The sequence below is a fragment of the Heteronotia binoei genome, chromosome 8 (genome assembly GCF_032191835.1).
Source record: "Heteronotia binoei isolate CCM8104 ecotype False Entrance Well chromosome 8, APGP_CSIRO_Hbin_v1, whole genome shotgun sequence".
Classification (NCBI taxonomy): domain Eukaryota; kingdom Metazoa; phylum Chordata; class Lepidosauria; order Squamata; family Gekkonidae; genus Heteronotia; species Heteronotia binoei.
The window spans coordinates 10,876,891-10,894,364 of record NC_083230.1 but is presented as its reverse complement, the minus strand read 5'-3'; the positions used below and the strand labels follow the sequence as shown (position 1 = coordinate 10,894,364).

The following is a 17,474-nucleotide window of genomic DNA, read 5'->3' as shown; positions in this document are numbered from 1 at the left end:
TTCATTGAGTACTCACAGGTTCATGATAGGTCTTAGCTTGCCATCTTTTCTTGGTACCGTGAAGTAGCGGGAATAAAAACCCTGACCCCTTTCCTGCTCTGGAATGGGTTCTATTGCTCCTTTGATGAAGAGGGATTGAACTTTTTCCTTGAGAGCTGTAAATGACTGAGTGACAATGTACCGCTGAGAGAAGTGGAAGAAGAACGAACTTGATTGCATATCCCTTGGTTATAATAGAGAGCACTCATCTGTCTGTTGTGATATGCTGCCAAGATGTTAAGTAGGGGTAAAGACAGGTGGATGACTAGTGGTGGAAGGAATCCGGTGGGCCAACTCCAACAGCGTCAAAAATTCTGCTTCAATGACTTAGGAGGTTTTGGCCTAGATTATGGCTGTTGTGGACTGGAGAATTTTGACTTCCCATGGTTTAAGTGGGGGTTCAGTGTCTGAGGCTCAACTTGGGCTGCTATCGCCACTTGTCGATGCTGACCTAGAAGGTGGAAGGCTATGCTGTGTTAAGTTGATGTCGTCTGTATCTGCTGTGGTAAGACCCATCAACTGGCCAGTTGATTGAGTGAGCATTGAGGAGTCCAAGCGATGAATTGGTAACTGAAGGATTTTCAGCCTCACTTTGGCAGGAAAAGTCGGATGCAATGCACTGGTCAATATCATCTCCAAACGACGCATAGAGCTTGAAGAAAGACTCTTTGGTCATCATTTCTTTTTGGAATGTGAGTCCTTCCTTAACACTTGACTCATGGGGTTTGTTTTAATTCCTCTTTTTGCAGGTGAGGCCGAGGAAGATAAGGAAGTTGATGCCGATGTTGATGCCCCAACACTGGTTGGTGTTGCTGGGGACGATGGGACTGATTTAGCAGGCGTATTATGGTGGGGAGAGTCTACCACCAATGCCATTATGGTCTTCAGAGTCGAAACATCTGCTGAGGGTCTTGGAATTAGAGCTGAGGCTTGGAAGACCATCTGGAGTCTGGTCACTTGGTTTTTTCATGTTTGTCAGCTGAACTTTAGACAGTGGGGGCAGGTACCTGTCCAATGAGCTTCCTCCAGACACAGGAGGCACAGAGAGTGTCAGTCAGGAGGGGTTAGCTTTGCTCCCATAGCAGTAACAACAAGCACCCCCACCTAGGCCAAGGGCCCAGGGAGGAGAAAGGGGAAGGGGAAGAACTTGGAGCAAGGCTCAAACTAATCTACAGCTAACCAAATTTAACTTTCTTTTTAGGAGCTAAAGAAGAAGAAGAATTACTGATCACAGAGCCCAGGGAAATATGTCCTATTGCACACATGGTCAGAAGAGAACCGGAGGGATCCTAGCGCCCTCCTCTGGGCTTATGCGATTGAGTCCTTGAGTATGCTCAGAGGGGAGCACAGAAATCCTCGCTGGAGCTTGAAGATTACCATCAGGGTCAGCGCAGGCACATAATTCCAAAGGTGTGAAGCACAGATACCACAAAGGAGATCCATGAATACAAGAATCACTCGTGCCTGGCTTTTGACCTTTAAGTTTTGGCTGCGCCTTTTATTTAATTCTGATCAGAATTCTTTCACCTTTTTGATGCTGATGGACCATCATGCATCCAAATGGTTGACCCTGATCCAAAAGAAAATCACATCCATAGGAATTTCCTTGGATGCATTTTATCTATCCTCTGCTTCTGTGGTATTTCAATCCATCAAACGTAGACTACTATATCCAGTTGCAACGTCTAACTGAGGCAGCTCGGAAAACTTGCTCCCCAAGCTATCTGGGTTTATCCCAGATTCCTGGGCTTTTAGCTCCCTATTTCCTCTTTTTAACTGATCCTCACCAAAGAAGAGCATTCATGCTGGCTAGATTTAATGCATTACCATCGGCCATCCTTTTCGGAAGATACCACAGAATCCCCCGCAACCTTAGACGATGCCCTTGTAGTCAAGGAGTCATCGAAACGGTCCCTCATGTTCTTTTGGACTGCCCTTTTTATAGCAGTCCACGTGCAAGATATCTAGATGCACTGCTTTCTGACCACCAAGACCTTTCTGACAATGCCAAGGTTTGTTTTTTACTCCACGGGAAACACAACTTTGTCACTACTCACGTTGCTTGCTTTTTACAGCTTGCGATCCAAATCAGAGAGGCTTTTACTCATGCATAGCCTACTGCTATTTTATGTCATTTAACTTTTGCTGGTTTTTTCTAAGGTTTTATTATATTCTATAGTGTCACTGTTGGTTTTAAAGTATACTGTATTTTTGTATTAATGCCAATAAAGGTCTATGGTATGGTATGGTACAAGAATCATAAAGTAGAAGCATACAGATGAAAATAAAATGATATATCTAATTCTTACCAAAGCAAACTCATGGGATACTCTTCCATCTGGAGGCAGTTTTGCACCAAAACCTAGAGCTGGAAACATTTTGTCACTATCGTAGTCCTGAATGATTTCCCCTACTGCTCTTAAGGCCATTCCATATGCATTTAGCTGGTATGGATTCATATAGTGGAGGGAGGTTGGCTGTGCAGGATTGCCTGTTGAAAAAAAAGGGCACGTTTGCTATGACCTTATCTGGACCCAAGTTTTGCACACAAGGATAAAAAAACCCACTTAACAGGACACTGAAGTAGAACAGTTGTAAGCTTAAAAAAAGATAAACTTGGGATTTTTTAAAACTCCAAATAGTATTTTAAAACAGCTTAATCAATATCTTCAAGATTTATTGCGTATACCCATGAAAGCCCACACAGCAATGCAGGACATCCCACATGGATTCAGAGTCTGACCTTATTAACTTGTTTGGCCAAGCAGGAACTAATGAATAAAGATGCTAACATAGGACACACAATAAAATTAATGGAAACGTGGTTTCTTAATTTAGTAGATTCTAATCTAAAATACTCACCATTTGAAGCTGTGAAATCAATAGCCACAGTGAAATTGATTTGAGTCCTGTGAGAGAAACAAACATGAACTACTTTAAAGTGATTGTTCCTTAAGGGAGACGGAAACACAGAAAACAATTAACACACCAGACAAATAAAATATGCAAGTTACAATATACAGAATTCTGAGCAAAGTTCATCCACTTCAAACTAGGCTTGCTAGTCTAGAGGTCCCAGCAGGGGATCCCTGGTTTTGCAGGCTCTCACCAGCCAGCTGGCCAGCAGGGAAAAGCCCTGCCCCAACAGCCAACATGTGCCTTTAAACTTTGGAAGGCTTGGAGGATACTTGCAACTTTTTGTGCTTTGGAATGTTTGTGTGCCTTTAAATCTCAACTGCAGGAAAGCAGGGGGCGAGGTGAGCAGGCAGAGCCACAAGTGTATGAAGCTGTGAGAAAGGCAGAGTCCCTCTGTTTTGCATTCGCTTCAGAAGGCATTTGGGATAGCAGAAAACTCCAACCCCTAGGGCTGCTCTCCTTTCCTGTTCCTGTCCAAAGAAGCTGGCTGAAGTACAGCAGATTGTTACATTCAACAATTCCCATGAGTAAATTGCCCCAGTGAGATCTCAAAAATGTAGGCTTGCCAACTCTGTTTATTTTGGCTGCTTTGTGAGTGTGTGTGTCAAATGCATAGTTGTAGTAATTCACACACTCATGATAGAATTCCTAGTTATCTCTACTGTTCCCTTTGATGTACCCCTTAAAGCCAGATACCATATACTGAAATGTATCACTTTCAAGTTGTTCCATCTCTGAGCACAATGGATTATCAATAAACTAAGACTTTGTTTCAAATCATTGCTTGGTTTTTTTGAAACTTCCATGCTTGACATTTATGCAGCAATTATTATTGTTTGTGCATATAACATCAGCAATAATTTCTTTAGAAAACCTCTTTTATATCAAAATTATCACTTACCCGCCTTTAATATAGTCAAGAAATGAAACTTCTGTTTCCACTAGGAAGGAAAGTAATGTTACCTGAGAGCAAGTGACACAGAATAATTTATGAACATTATCTTTCAAAAAACTCAGACGCATACAAATACAGTATTTTATCAGTTTAGAGGCATTATTATTATTTCCCAATAAGCTAGGAGATAAGTATTTCATCATTTGGAAATTACACATTTATATATATATATATATATATATATATATATATATATATATATATATATATATATATATATATATATATATATATATATATATATATATTAAATCCCCCCTTCACAATATCTGTCCAGAAACAATTCAGTCCCTAACATTCCTTCCCTGACTCATATGATGTTCTGCATATGTGATTCCCTCTTTCTAGTCTATTATCAGCTCCTTTGTATGTACAGAACTATCACCATGTGTTCAAGGCACTGGACACACATAAACAAGGCTGTCATTGGTGAATCAAACACATTTAGCAGTAGTATGATCTACAGTGCACCATGATGCAATCAAATTTGTTGCAAAGATTGGAAAGTTACATGGTCAGCAAAGAACACTTTGGTCATAAAAACCAACATTTTCTCACGTTATTGTATGACTCTGATCTGTGAACAAAGCTACAAATGCTACGGAGTAATCTGTTCTTGCCAGATGTCTCTTTCTGGCATTGTAAACAGGAAGACTAACATTTATCCAAAGGATTTTCAGTTATCCCCTTTTCTTCTTTCAGCAACGTAAGCAAACTATCTTAGCTTCTAAAGTGTTTTGAGGGACCTAGTTGATTTCGGTTAAATCAACACTATCCATCCCATGGCGTCCAAGCATTCAAATATGAGCCAGATTACTGGCAATTTAATTCACAGGGAATCTGAAAGGTCATTTGGTCAGTAAATTAATCAACCCAAGTCATCTAATAAAAATAAACTTCTCTGATTCTGAAATTGGCCCCCACAGTGAGGATAAAGCCCCCCCACACTATGAGGACCGGTACAGCTAAGAAAGCTTTTTCTGCACACCTGGGAGGAACCTCCAGGCTTAGAGAAAAACCAAACATTTTAAAAAGAGTGATTTAACTGCCCCTCAAACAAATTGTTACTAACAAAATTTCAAATGGTGTCTCGCATATAGAAAGACAGGAGCAGAGGTGCTTCATGTTCTCTCCCCCCCACCCCCAGATGACTGCAATCTGTGCTTTGATGAGAGCCAGGCCAGTGGGGGGAGCTGTTCGAAGCCTTCTGCTCTCATTGCCCAACTGATAGGCATCTGTACTTGAGCACATATCCCAATCAAATGAGCAAGGGTGGTGGAAAGGTACAGCAGGAAGAGGAAAGGGATACAGAAGAGACACACAGTGGCACAGTGTTGGGGGAAAGAGGGGGATGACCACTAACTTGGCTGGTGGTGGCCTGGGAGTCTTGGACGCGGACTAATACAATATCCACCCGAGACCCAGCCATCCAGCCAATCAGGGATCTGGACTTGGGAAAGGAGGAAAGCATGGACATGGACAAGGAAGGGTACAGGATGTGCTTTCTGCCCCAAACTCCTGTTTCCACCACTCCAACAATTTGTCATGGGACCCCAAATTTGTTATGTCAGAACATTTTACTCAGGTTCTTCAGAGAATATTTAGCAGAGATACTGCTAAATTAAAGAATAAATATCTCTTACTCTTAAGATGAACAAGAATAAATGGGAAATCATGTACTTAACTGTTCCTGAATTAATGTATTTTTTCTTTTTCCCCCTTTTCTTTGGATTTATTACCTAGAAAAATAAACAGAAATATGTAAATTTGTATGCATGCAATGGAGTGAAATCTTTAGATATTTTGAAACAATTTCCCCCAAATTTTTCAACCCAGCTTCCCCATTATAAACTCGCTTCAGTTTCAAGACACAACCCAACTCTGCGCCATTTGTTTGGTAGCCAAACACATAATGACCTTTTATGCATCTTGCTGCAGCATATTACAATCTACAGAACAGACTAGGCGAGGGACGGTGGCTCAGTGGTAGAGCATCTTCTTGGGAAGCAGAAGGTCCCAGGTTCAATCCCTGGCATCTCCAAAAAGGGTCCAGGCAAGTAGGCGTGAAAATCCTCAGCTTGAGACCCTGGAGAGCCGCTGCCAGTCTGAGAAGACAATACTGACTTTGATGGACCGAGGGTCTGATTCAGTAGAAGGCAGCTTCATATGTTCATATGTTCACTAAAGATGTAGTAAAGTTTTCAGCAGGAATTTATGGAAAGCTGATTTTAAAATGGCATGAACTGAATGTTTTTTTTCCAAAATGAAAGTGTTGAACCCTATAAGAACGTGAAGAAAAGGCTCAATATACTGTCCTCTGTGTTGGTCCCAATGCATATGAACCATCTTTATGAATCTAACCAGTCTCTACAGCTATACAAAGTGCAGAGTTCCATTTCAAAGAAACACCTAGTCAGAGACTCCCAGAAGCCCACAAGCAGGTTATCCAAACTTATGACCCCAAACCTATTACAACAATAATTAAATTCCATGGGTGTCAAATAGGGATGGGCACAATTCAAAGCATGAATCTTGATTTGTGCCTAAAATAGCTGATTCATGGTTCATCCCAAATCAGTTTGAACACTCGTGCTATTCACGACAAAGCATCTTGGTTTTTTGGCAGTTTGTGTTGTTATTGGTGGGTGATCCTCCTCATGCTCTGCGATGTGCCCGGCATGATGATGTCACCCGGAAGTGCTGTTATGGCACCAGGCATGTTGCCCCAGTGTGATGACATCACTTCTGGGTGACATCATGCCGGGTACGCTGCCGTGCACTCGTGCTTTGTAGCCCTCTTGGGGGCTGTTCCATGCCTTCCCAAATCAAAAGAAGCAATGAACCACAAGTTGTTCAGAAAATCAAAAAGCACAAAACAAAATGAACCAACAAACAATGAAACGAAACAAACCACGATTTTCACATTCCTTGCCCACCCCTAGTGTCAAAACAATTATTTACTTCAAAGAGAGAGAGAATATTTTAAGACTATGTGCATAACAGATGAAGAATCTGGCTTACAGTGCCCAAATAAAAAGGAAAAATCCACAGCATGCATTTCTACATCACTTTCTTCTTGAAATCTTATGGCTTACTAATTATTCAAGCACACAGAACAGCTGACTTGAAGCATGAATTCATAGACAAGTTATCAGTCAAATATAAAATTTATTGAGGGATGATCTCTTGTAGGCTAAAGCCTATTCATATCTGATGCAATGTTAGAAATGTTGCAGAGCCCCAAAGAATCATGCCGCTCCAATCCCCTCTGCATTCATGATTTAATTCCATAGAAACAATGGAATTAGTAAGTCAGGCCTAACCCAAATACCACTGCTTTCAGTGACACTCCTGAAACCATTTACTGTTTTTTGACTGTAGTCCACAGAAATAAATTTATAATAGTCAAAGAATCACAACAGTAGGCGAGAGCAGGAAGAAGCAAAAATTTGTATCTGAGGGAGTCATTGGAGGAAGCTCTGTGACTTTATCCAGAACAGGTTTAAATGACATACTCAGAGGCTTAATTTTACTACAAGGATTACTTGACCCATCAATATATTTAATTCTGAATATATTCCTAGAATGCAGATTTCAAAATCTACATGTATAAAGCAGTATGGACAGAAAATGCAGATTTTCCAACAAACCTGGGACAACCCTCAGTTTTGCAGAAAAATCTGAAAAGAGAAAAAGGGAGGGGTTGCTAAGATCACATAACCCGTCATGAACCATGTGGGTTGCCACCTTACTCTGCCACCACTCTGGAATGCCTAGAGTACCCCTCCAAGCCCAACCAAAAGTGCCCCTTTTAGCCGAGAAAATACAGGCATGAGGACCAGGCAGAGAACATTAAAAAGATAAAGGTTTATTTGTACAGGAATGGGCATTTAAACAAGACAAGGTGCTTAATATATATGTAAGTGTATAAAGATAAATAAAAATAAACCCTAACGCGGCTACCTATACTTCCCTTAGCCTATTAGTTTTCTTTTCTTTCTTTTTTTTGTTTTAAAAAGTTTTATTGGTTTAAACTACAAGACAGAAGCATTGCAGAGTATTCATAAAAGAAAGGAGAAAGAGAGAAAAAGGGACATACAGAATGGGAGAAACAGAAAACAGAAACCACTACAAATGTATCAGTTATAATTCCACCTCTCAATATAATACTCTAATCTTTCTACCTACAAGTATGAAAATCTCCATTTAATGTTACCTTCCTTTCTTCTTTTACCAGGACAAGAAAAAAAAAGAATAATTCTTTTAGTAAACTAGAAAAGCATTGTACAACTAAACAATTCTTCTTACACACAAATCAGACTGTCTCATCATCATATTTTACTAAATTAATTTACAGAAGAAGAATTGAAGAAGAATTGCAGATTTATACCCCGCCCTTCTCCCTGAATCAGAGACTCAGAGCGGCTTACAATCTCCCATATCTTCTCCCCCACAACAGACACCCTGTGAGGTAGGTGGGGCTGAGAGGGCTCTCACAGCAGCTGCCCTTTCAAGGACAACCTCTGCCAGAGCTATGGCTGACCCAAGGCCATTCCAGCAGGTGCAAGTGGAGGAGTGGGGAATCAAACCCGGTTCTCCCAGGTAAAAGTCCGTACACTTAATCACTACACCAAACTGGCTACACCAAACAGCTATAACAAGCACAAATTAGATTATTAATTTAGCCAAAACCCTATCATAGAAAGCACATGCATTTTCTTTATTCATAGCAGATTGCATAAAGTACCTCAAATGCAGTCAATTACTTTATCAGTCTCTATCTAGAACATTTCTCCTACAGGCATGTTAAAGCAAGTCTACCAAATTACCAAGTTGTTCAAATTCTGCAGCCGTTATGTTATCTAGCTTTCCACCATTAATCCTATTTTCACCCCATTAGCAACAATCTATCTAAATAGGCAGACTATCAATATTTACCTATTCACCGGGGAGAGAAGAAAGAGAATAGAAAATAAAAAAGACCCAAATTCCAAAGTCCTTCTTCCCCAGAGTTAAAAACTTTTAAGTTCCTTTAGTTTCTACGTCCAAGTTATAGCCGAGGCAGCCCATTTGTCCATAGCTTGTCTTCTAGTGTCATCTTCTATTTCTTAGTCAGAGTTCCTCGTTCAGCTGTTCACCAAAGCAGAAAAAAAGATCCAAAATCCTTTTTGCGGATGGCTTTCCAGATCCAGATTTGACTGTTGGAAGTGCAATTTTCCTCTTCTCAACATGGTCCGCCTCCTCAACCACCAAAGAAAGAGTTCTTTGCCATTTCCCTTTCTCCAGTTGATCTTTTTAACGGTCTGCATCCGGTGAAGAATTAAAAATGCATCAGACGGGGCCATTTTCTTTTCCCTTCGTTTGTTTTGCATAATCCCAGTTTCCTCTTCTGTTTTCACTGCCACTGATTCACTCTTTTTAATGCAGGGCTCCTGTAGATTTGCCTTTTCATTAGCTGTTAAATCCTCTTCACTCAAATAGTTGCTGTAAACATGAAGTAACCTTTAAGAAGCTGTGTGGGTGAAATAAAATCCTCCTTTAGAGATCTGAAATCTGCTCTGATATTTTTTCCGTGTGCCATTTAATTAAATGATGCCATTTTAAAACTCAGATTGTGCATAAACTCAGTCTCTTAAATCAGATTATTTTTTGCTTCTCTCTTATTAATTCTCGTTCCACAGCAGCTTTAACAAAAGTTGTTAAGAGACATTCTTTCAGCTACCGACAGATAAAGGAGACAGAACTTTCTGTATTTCCCTTTTGCATTCAGATCATATTGCGAATTCTTGATAATCTTTGTAGTATATGTCCAATTAAAGTCCGGGTCAATTTTATTGTTTCTATTCAAGCCAGTTTGAATAATTAAGACTGCTCATCACGTTCCAAGGCCTTTTGAAGTAATCCTTGAGCTAGTCTATTGATGGTATGTTAAGTGACCCATCGGGGGGGGGGGGTAGGGTTAGAGAAAAAAAAAACACCTACTTGCTAGGCAGAGTTGTTGCTTTAGATGTGGAGAAATGTTGCTTTAAAGGATGTACTGGAGAAAAAGAAAGCTGAAGCAATCGGGAGTTCTTTCATTGCTGACTTCAGCGTTCATAGCCGCCGAGCTTCAGGAGGCACAACGGGTCTCGGGGGCCGTTGCCTGTGCCCCCCCCCCGTGGAATTCCCATGCCAAAGAGAAGGCTCTACAAGCCCCCCCTTTGGGGGTATCACTTCGGTGATACCCCTCCGACCAGATTCAAAATTGCTGCAGAGTGAGGGATCCTTCTCTCAGTTACAGACTGCCCTCTCAGCATGACTCTGTGAGAGAAAAGAACGCAGTTCCATAGCCCACAAAGTTTGTATCTGTCTCCTCACACAATCCCTGCACACTGATTGGTTACAGCGGGAACCAAGCATTGTGGGGCTTGTAGGCTATGTCTGCTTTCTACTCCCACACTCGTGTCTAAGCCTAGGCCTCCCTAGGCCTTGTCTCCCAGTCCTGCACAGATCATGACCAGTGTTCCCTCTAAGCTGAGTTAGCGTAAACTAGCTCACAGATTTTTAGCCTCCAGCTCACGCATTTTTGTCTTAGCTCAGGAAGGATGACCCCAAAGCACGTTAATTTATGCAGTAGCTCACAACTTTAATGCCAGTAGCTCACAAAGCAGAATTTTTGCTCACAAGACTCTGCAGCTTAGAGGGAACATTGATCATGACACCCCCAATGGAGAATGCCAACTGAGATCTTACAAAACATCATGAGATCAGAGTTGGCATTGAGGACTGCCTTCCCAACAGCTGTCAATCAGCCCCACCAGAACAAAAGGCTTTCTGCCTGGAAAGGCGATGAAAACAGTGACCAGACTGCACAGAATATAAAACTTCATAGGCAACGTCATTATTTGAACTCTAAGACATGAATGGATGCATTGGTTTACCTCATACACATTAAACTGTGATTGTCCTCTGGACAGCTCTCTATAACTTGTTGCGAATTCACCAATAAAATCATGACTACAAATGGGGAAAAAGGAGATTCAGATTAGTATATGCATGTTGTAAATGTTAAGGTGGAAAGACAAGATTATCTGATAGTTCCCAAGAACCCATGCAGTGGGATTTATCTTTTGGAGTAGAAGGCTTTGCTATTTAATCATCATCTCCAACTATTGATCTTACAGGCAATCACTGGGACATTTAGGAGATGCCAAGTGATATACCCACCCTTTACAAGCCCAAATCCATCTGATAAGGTCAGCTTATAAAACTTAAGAGGCTGGAAAATTCAAAATTGTTCAGCCTGACTGATCATGTTCTTATCCCTTTTCCTGATCCATCTAAACACATCTAATGGAAACTACTAAATATGGCAAAAAAGCCCGTAACTGAAATTCGTATCATCTTAAAGAGATCACTTATCTGTATGATAAAATATTTAGCATGGCTACTTGTTATGGACTTAACACTAAATCAGACTCTCTAATATAGTTAATGCCACAACAATTTTCACGATAGAGAATTATGACATTCATTATCATTTCAATGGCAACTCTTGGTCAGGCCTACTTGGGGGCTTATTAAAAGCCTGAAGGAAACTCGCACACCTTGCTTCTGGAACTGATCACAAGTTTAGCTTGGGATAGTGTAACGTATTAATATAGATCATTTCAGCAGACCATGGCTATAGAAAGAAAATAAAGATGTCAGGGGCTAAAATAAAGATCCTTTTGTGTCACTTTCATGGCTACAAGGAGAAGAAGTCATGGGAGAAATCCACACTCGATTAAAAATAAAAGAAATATTATTCTAACACTCCAAACTTACACAGCCTTAATTGCGAAAGCAGCCAGCAAAGTAAAAATATTTTAAATATTTATGGGGCAAATACTTTGCTGTAGATTCTTGGACTTAAAAGGATTTAGTCATAAAATTCTTTTCAGTACTGTTAAATAGTAATGCACAATAAGATAATTACCTTCCATCTCTATCCCAGTCGTACACCTCTACCTTAATTGTTCTGTAAAGGAAAAACAAACAAGCAGAAAAGCTATTCAGAAATAAATAAGAAAAATCTGAACAATAGAAATAAATTGTATTTAGATAGTCGAAAGCAATGTTTTATTAAGAACCTAGTGTGAAATATATAGCTACATTAAACCTAATGATTTAGTAGGAAGCTCAAAGCCATTTTCCTCTTTTCTCAAAAGCAATCAATAAAGTTGATGGGTTGGATCCCATGAAAAATCTCTGATTGAAGGGAATCTTTTCAGTAAAGTGGGATGTCTCTGCCTACAGCACAAAATGCCCCCTGAAACAGACAGGGCCCGCAAGGACATGGGGAGGTGGAAGTGGGGGTCTGCTGCTGGGAGGGGCAATCAGAAAAAAGTGTCTCCCTCCTTCACCAACAGCAACTCCTGCTGGATCTAACTTAATGGCAATGTATAGTTAAGGTAGAACTATACTAAAAAACAAGGTTATATGTACCTGCAATTTTGGCTCATCAAGTGGTCGTCTGTGCAGGCACACACTGGGACTACATATGCAGCTGCAGAAAAAATGTTCAAAGCTTTCTAGTAGACTAGGAGCGCTCCTTCTCTTTCTTGTGCTTTCCCACCAAAACCATCACATGACCAACAGGAAGGGTGCTACTCCCTCAGTTCTCTCCATTCTGATAGAGACCCCAAGAAACTAAGGTTTCCGCAGCAAGGCAAGAGGGAGGGACATGTGCCTGCACAGAATACTCCTCAACGAGCAACAGTTACAGTAAGTGTAACCCAGTTTTCATCATCAGGTTTCTGTGCAGTTGCTACACTGGGAGTCTAGCAAACTTACTGAGTAAAGAAGGTGAATGTGAAGCTCTCTATGGAGCAGGACTGCTTTCCCAACAGTTGTTTAGCATCCCATACTGATATTCACCCAGAACTGCTTTACAAAGGAGCAAGGTGCTCTCTACAAGTGTCCTAATCGAAATACGTGCAAGAACGTGGCAAAGAAAAACAGCACTCTGTTGGAGAAAGCCATAATATGTAAAGAGGCATTGAACATCATACACTCAAGACAGAACTTGACAGCATTTATCAATCCACAAGGACAGGTTGTGCAAGGATACTGACCAGTCCTTCTGGGAGCTTGAAAGACCATACAAAATAGTGTTGGGTCTCTAGCAGACCAAAACCCTAGAAAAGTCATATTCAAGAAGTAGAAGGAGTGCAAAGATGTTTGGTGTCAGAAATAAGTGTAAGGACAGTATTGTCAGACAGGAGCTAAGATAATCCCTAGTAGAGAATGTCTTTAGAAATCCAGTAAGGGAAAGGAAGACTTAGAGAGGTTGAGTCCCATCCAGTGGTCAAAACATAATTGGTAGCATAAGAAGTAGGGTCCAAACCCTTTAGCAGAGACTCTCTTACACTTAGAGGTGCAAGATATAGTATTAAAGGAATGCCACTTGCCACTCAAAAACTACTGCTGCAATGCAGGAAAGGAGCTGATCAGCGCTACCAAAATTGTCAGCAGAAAGTGAGAATAAGCAGCTCTGTGAATCATAATAATGAAAGCAGTGAAGCAGGCTCAATGTGACCAAAGAAAAGACAGCAAGCACAAGAAATGAACCATGTGCAGCTTGCAGAGCAATAAGCATGGCAAAATGGCCAGGAAAAAAAACATAAAAACAGATTACCTTGCCAAAGGATCAGAAGGGCACTAACTTCTAGAGGTTCAGAGACAAAACGAATACTAAGAAGAAGAAGAAGAATTGCAGATTTATATCCCGCCCTTCTCTCTGAATCAGAGACTCAGAGCGGCTTACAATCTCCTGTATCTTCTCCCCCCACAACAGACACCCTGTGAGATGGGTGGGGCTGGAGAGGGCTCTCACAGCAGCTGCCCTTTCAAGGACAACCTCTGCCAGAGCTATGACTGACCCAAGGCCATTCCAGCAGGTGCAAGTGGAGGAGTGGGGAATCAAACCTGGTTCTCCCAGATAAGAGTCCACTCACTTAACCACTACACCAAACTGGCTCTAAAAGGAAAATGCAGTGCTGAGACCATCAGAAGGATACACATTAGCTCTGTCTTGGAAAGAATCAAAAACAAATCTTGGCATGCCTTGAAGGGTGAAATATACCTCAAAAACCAAGCTCTGTTATGGAGTCACATACAAGTATCTAAAAATGCCAGAGCTTCCAGCTGTAGAAGTTTAAAAAAACTAACAATATTAGCAAAAAAAGAAAAAAAGAAAAAGGATTGACTCAGTTAATAGGATTAAAAGAGTTGTCCTGAAAAGGATCAAGAACCAATCATCAACCGAACATGAAAAACAATTTAGCTGCTTTGCATGGGCTACCCTAATCACCATGCATTTCACAGAACAGCCAAGGCATAATTCCAAATGAAAGGGAATGCTGGAATTCTTTGGAGAGGCTGCAGACAGAGAGAGGGTGGTTCTCTCTGGAGCTGGAGGCAGGTTGCAGCCAGAGAGGGATCCCTCATCCAAGGAGGGTGAGTTGGTTTGGAGTTAGAAGGGAATATATCTAGTTAGTTGCATCAGGGTTGTTTATTTCTTTGTACCAACCTTTACGCAGGGGTGTCAAACATACGGCCCATGGGCTGGATTGGGCCCCCAGAGGGCTCCAATCAGGCCCTCCAGCAACTGGCCATTGTCTACTTCCTTCTCCCTTGGCTGCTGTGTCTGATTGCCATTTTGTGCTTCTCCTCAGTGATCAGTCAGCCAGCAAAGCAGCCTCTCCTGGCTCTTTCCCTCTCCCCTTCCTTTTTCCCAAAGGGAGGAGGCGAGAGGAGGAGCATCAGCCAATGAAGGAGCTTGGCTCTATAACTCTGCTGTGTTTATTAAGTTTGCCAGGCTCAATCAATCACACTTCAAAGCTACTTAGCCAAGCCTCTCTTCCTTAGTTGCTAAGGCTCCTCCCTCTCCTTGTCCCCTGGGGGAGGAAGGTATGAGCTTTTTGCCTTGCTACACACACACACACAGAGTTTCATTGGGCTTGTTAGGAGTGCAGCTGGTTTCCCCTCCTCTTTTTTCCTATATTCATGCCCTCCAGTCTTTCTCAATAGGAAAGCATGTGAACTATTTAGTGTCAAGCATATGGTTTATACTCAGTATTAAATGCTAAGTTGATTTTTCTTGTAGAATGCTTTCCCATGTAATTGCATATCAAAGCCAAAGAGCCATCTGGCCCTCTACCCTCCCTTTTCTCTTTCCCACCTTTGAGTAACAAATGTAGGAATGTATACATTGATAACGGGCGCCTCCCGGAAGGTTTCCACACAGTAGCCATCAACTGTATGCCTCAGACCCAGGAACCACAAAAATAGCTATGTGTAGATATGTAGTAATTCACACGTTCTTGTTATGTCTTTGAACTATCACCCCCAAAGCGCTTTGACATAACCCTTAAAGCTTTATGCCTTGCAATACTTTGTATCACTTTCAAGGTGCTCCATCGATGAGCAACAATGAATTATCAATAAACTAAGAATTTGTATTAAACAATTACTTGGTTATCTGAAACTTCCATGCTTGACATTTAGAAGAGCAATAACAAGCCAAGGGTTAGGCATAGAGCGTGTGTCCAACCCAGGTTTACCCAGCAAATTTCTCTTGATTTTCTTTCGCATTTTCCTTTGATTGCTGATCTTAAACTTATTGGGAGATAGGTATGTAATAGATTCATTGGAAAAAAAACATATCTTTGAGATTCTTCTGGGGTGATTTTTAGAATGTGCATAGCTTGTTGAAGACATTTAATAAGATCAAGATAAGAATATGGTTTATTAGACTTAGAGAAAAGAAGTAATACTTTATTATAGAATTGTTTTTAAGGACCAGTATACCTAGACATTATAATATAAAGTCTGTAACAGAAATAAACATATATTGTCTGAAAAAGTGTTGGAGGTCCAGAAGAAATATTAGAACTTGAGATAGAGATGTTTTACTAAATATTGAAAATGTGTGCAAAATTTATAATGACATGATTAAGACTTACTGGTGATGATTTTAAGAGAAAAGATTATATGTAGAACTTATAATGCTCTTGTCCTATCCTGTATCCCACAACCCTTTCCCTTATTGTTCATAGTATGTAGAAAAAAATTAATAGAACTTATCTTTAAAAAAAAAAAAAAGCCAAAGCCAAAGGCGTTTTAGGTACCAAGGATTTAGGAGCCGAGATCAAAGTTGAGGCAGGTGAGTGCATGTCTGGCAATGGGCGAGACTTGTGTGGCTTGGAAGACAACTCCAAGAGATGACACGACTTCTTGGATGGTTTTCGAACAGGATCAGAGGTCTTTTTGAAATGTTTGTCAGTCTTATACTTCCTGGAAACCGAAGCCACTGAAGCAGCCGATGAAGCCAAGTCCCTATGTTGATCAAGGGAAGATGGCAGGAAAGTAGTCCTGGAATTGTGGGACATTGGAGGGCAAAGGGAGGACTCCAGAAGGTGGATTTTCAGCCTAGCCGTTTCTCATCTGCTTTCCAAAATGGCTACAATGAACACAGGTCTCAATGTGGTGGGATTCCCCGAGGCAGAAAAGACACAGAGAGTGCCCATCGGTTGAGGGAATTTTGGCACTTTTTAAAAGTAGTTTTCCTGTCCTTTCTTTCCATACGCCCAGAGAGCAGGGGAGGGGGAGGGGAAGGGGGAGAGTCCAAAAGGAAAAAAGGTTTGGGGTTTGGGTTTTTTTAAGTTTTTTCCAGGAAAGAAAGAAGATAAAGGAGTACCTAAACCTGGAGATTGAAGAGAGTAAAGATGATGTCAGGCCTGTAGAAGAATTGAATGGAGACACGACGAGAGGTGTGATCCAAAGGACAGCTGAAAAGAAACTGAGGGGGTGGAGTGCCTTCCCCTCACCCTGGGCATGCACAGTAGATGCCTACTCCCCAGAGCGATGGGGAAAGCATGCCAAAAATTGCCTGAGGCTTGTTAATTGATCTCTGAGGTGGGGATCATGGCTCAGCGTAGAACCCATGTGCAGGACTGCACAGAGATCACGATGAAGATTAATTAGATCCTTGTCTCAGAACACAACTAAAACCAAGAACAGGAAACTCCATCCACTTCAGCAACTCTTCATAACTACAGGGGCTGAAGAGATCCAAACAACTCTAACAAAAAGGAACAATACCCTCCTGATATACATGGCATTTTCCACAAAAAACTGCATGGCTGTTGATCCAGTCTCCAATGATTTCATCCTGGAAACTGAGGGCAGCCAAAGATGGGGAAAGGGTTCCTTCAGCCAGGCAGCCTGTCATCAAAACCTTAGAGTCAGGCTGAATCCAAGGCTGAATTAAACAACACCTACAGGTTTCTCCCCTCAGAGTTGACACAGCCAAGGAATATGCCTTTATTCACACTGGTACCCAGTCAAACCCTTTGAAAAGAGCCAGTGAACCTTGGGTTCTGTCTGACCACACCTTGCCAGGGAGTGGGAAGGTGCCTTTGTTCAGGCTGATGTGTGGCCAAAGCCTTTGAAAAACAGCCCTTTTGAATCCAGCTCTATCAAATCATGCCCTCAAGGTAAATTGGTGACAGAGATGGCAGCTCTGTTGTGTGATCCCCTA

General features: G+C 41.2%; 1 protein-coding gene across 1 annotated transcript in view; it reads right to left on the bottom strand.

The window, feature by feature from the left end:
- The window catches only part of CPNE8 (copine 8), a 142,069-nt gene that overhangs the window by 40,707 nt on the left and 83,888 nt on the right, over positions 1-17,474 (bottom strand). The window contains exons 10-15 of the mRNA XM_060244762.1: positions 11,868-11,909; positions 10,831-10,906; positions 5,596-5,649; positions 3,857-3,918; positions 2,902-2,948; positions 2,349-2,530 (exon numbers count right to left, since the gene is read on the bottom strand). Of these exons, the coding sequence (XP_060100745.1) occupies positions 2,349-2,530; positions 2,902-2,948; positions 3,857-3,918; positions 5,596-5,649; positions 10,831-10,906; positions 11,868-11,909 (463 nt within the window). The remainder of the gene's footprint in view (positions 1-2,348; positions 2,531-2,901; positions 2,949-3,856; positions 3,919-5,595; positions 5,650-10,830; positions 10,907-11,867; positions 11,910-17,474) is intronic.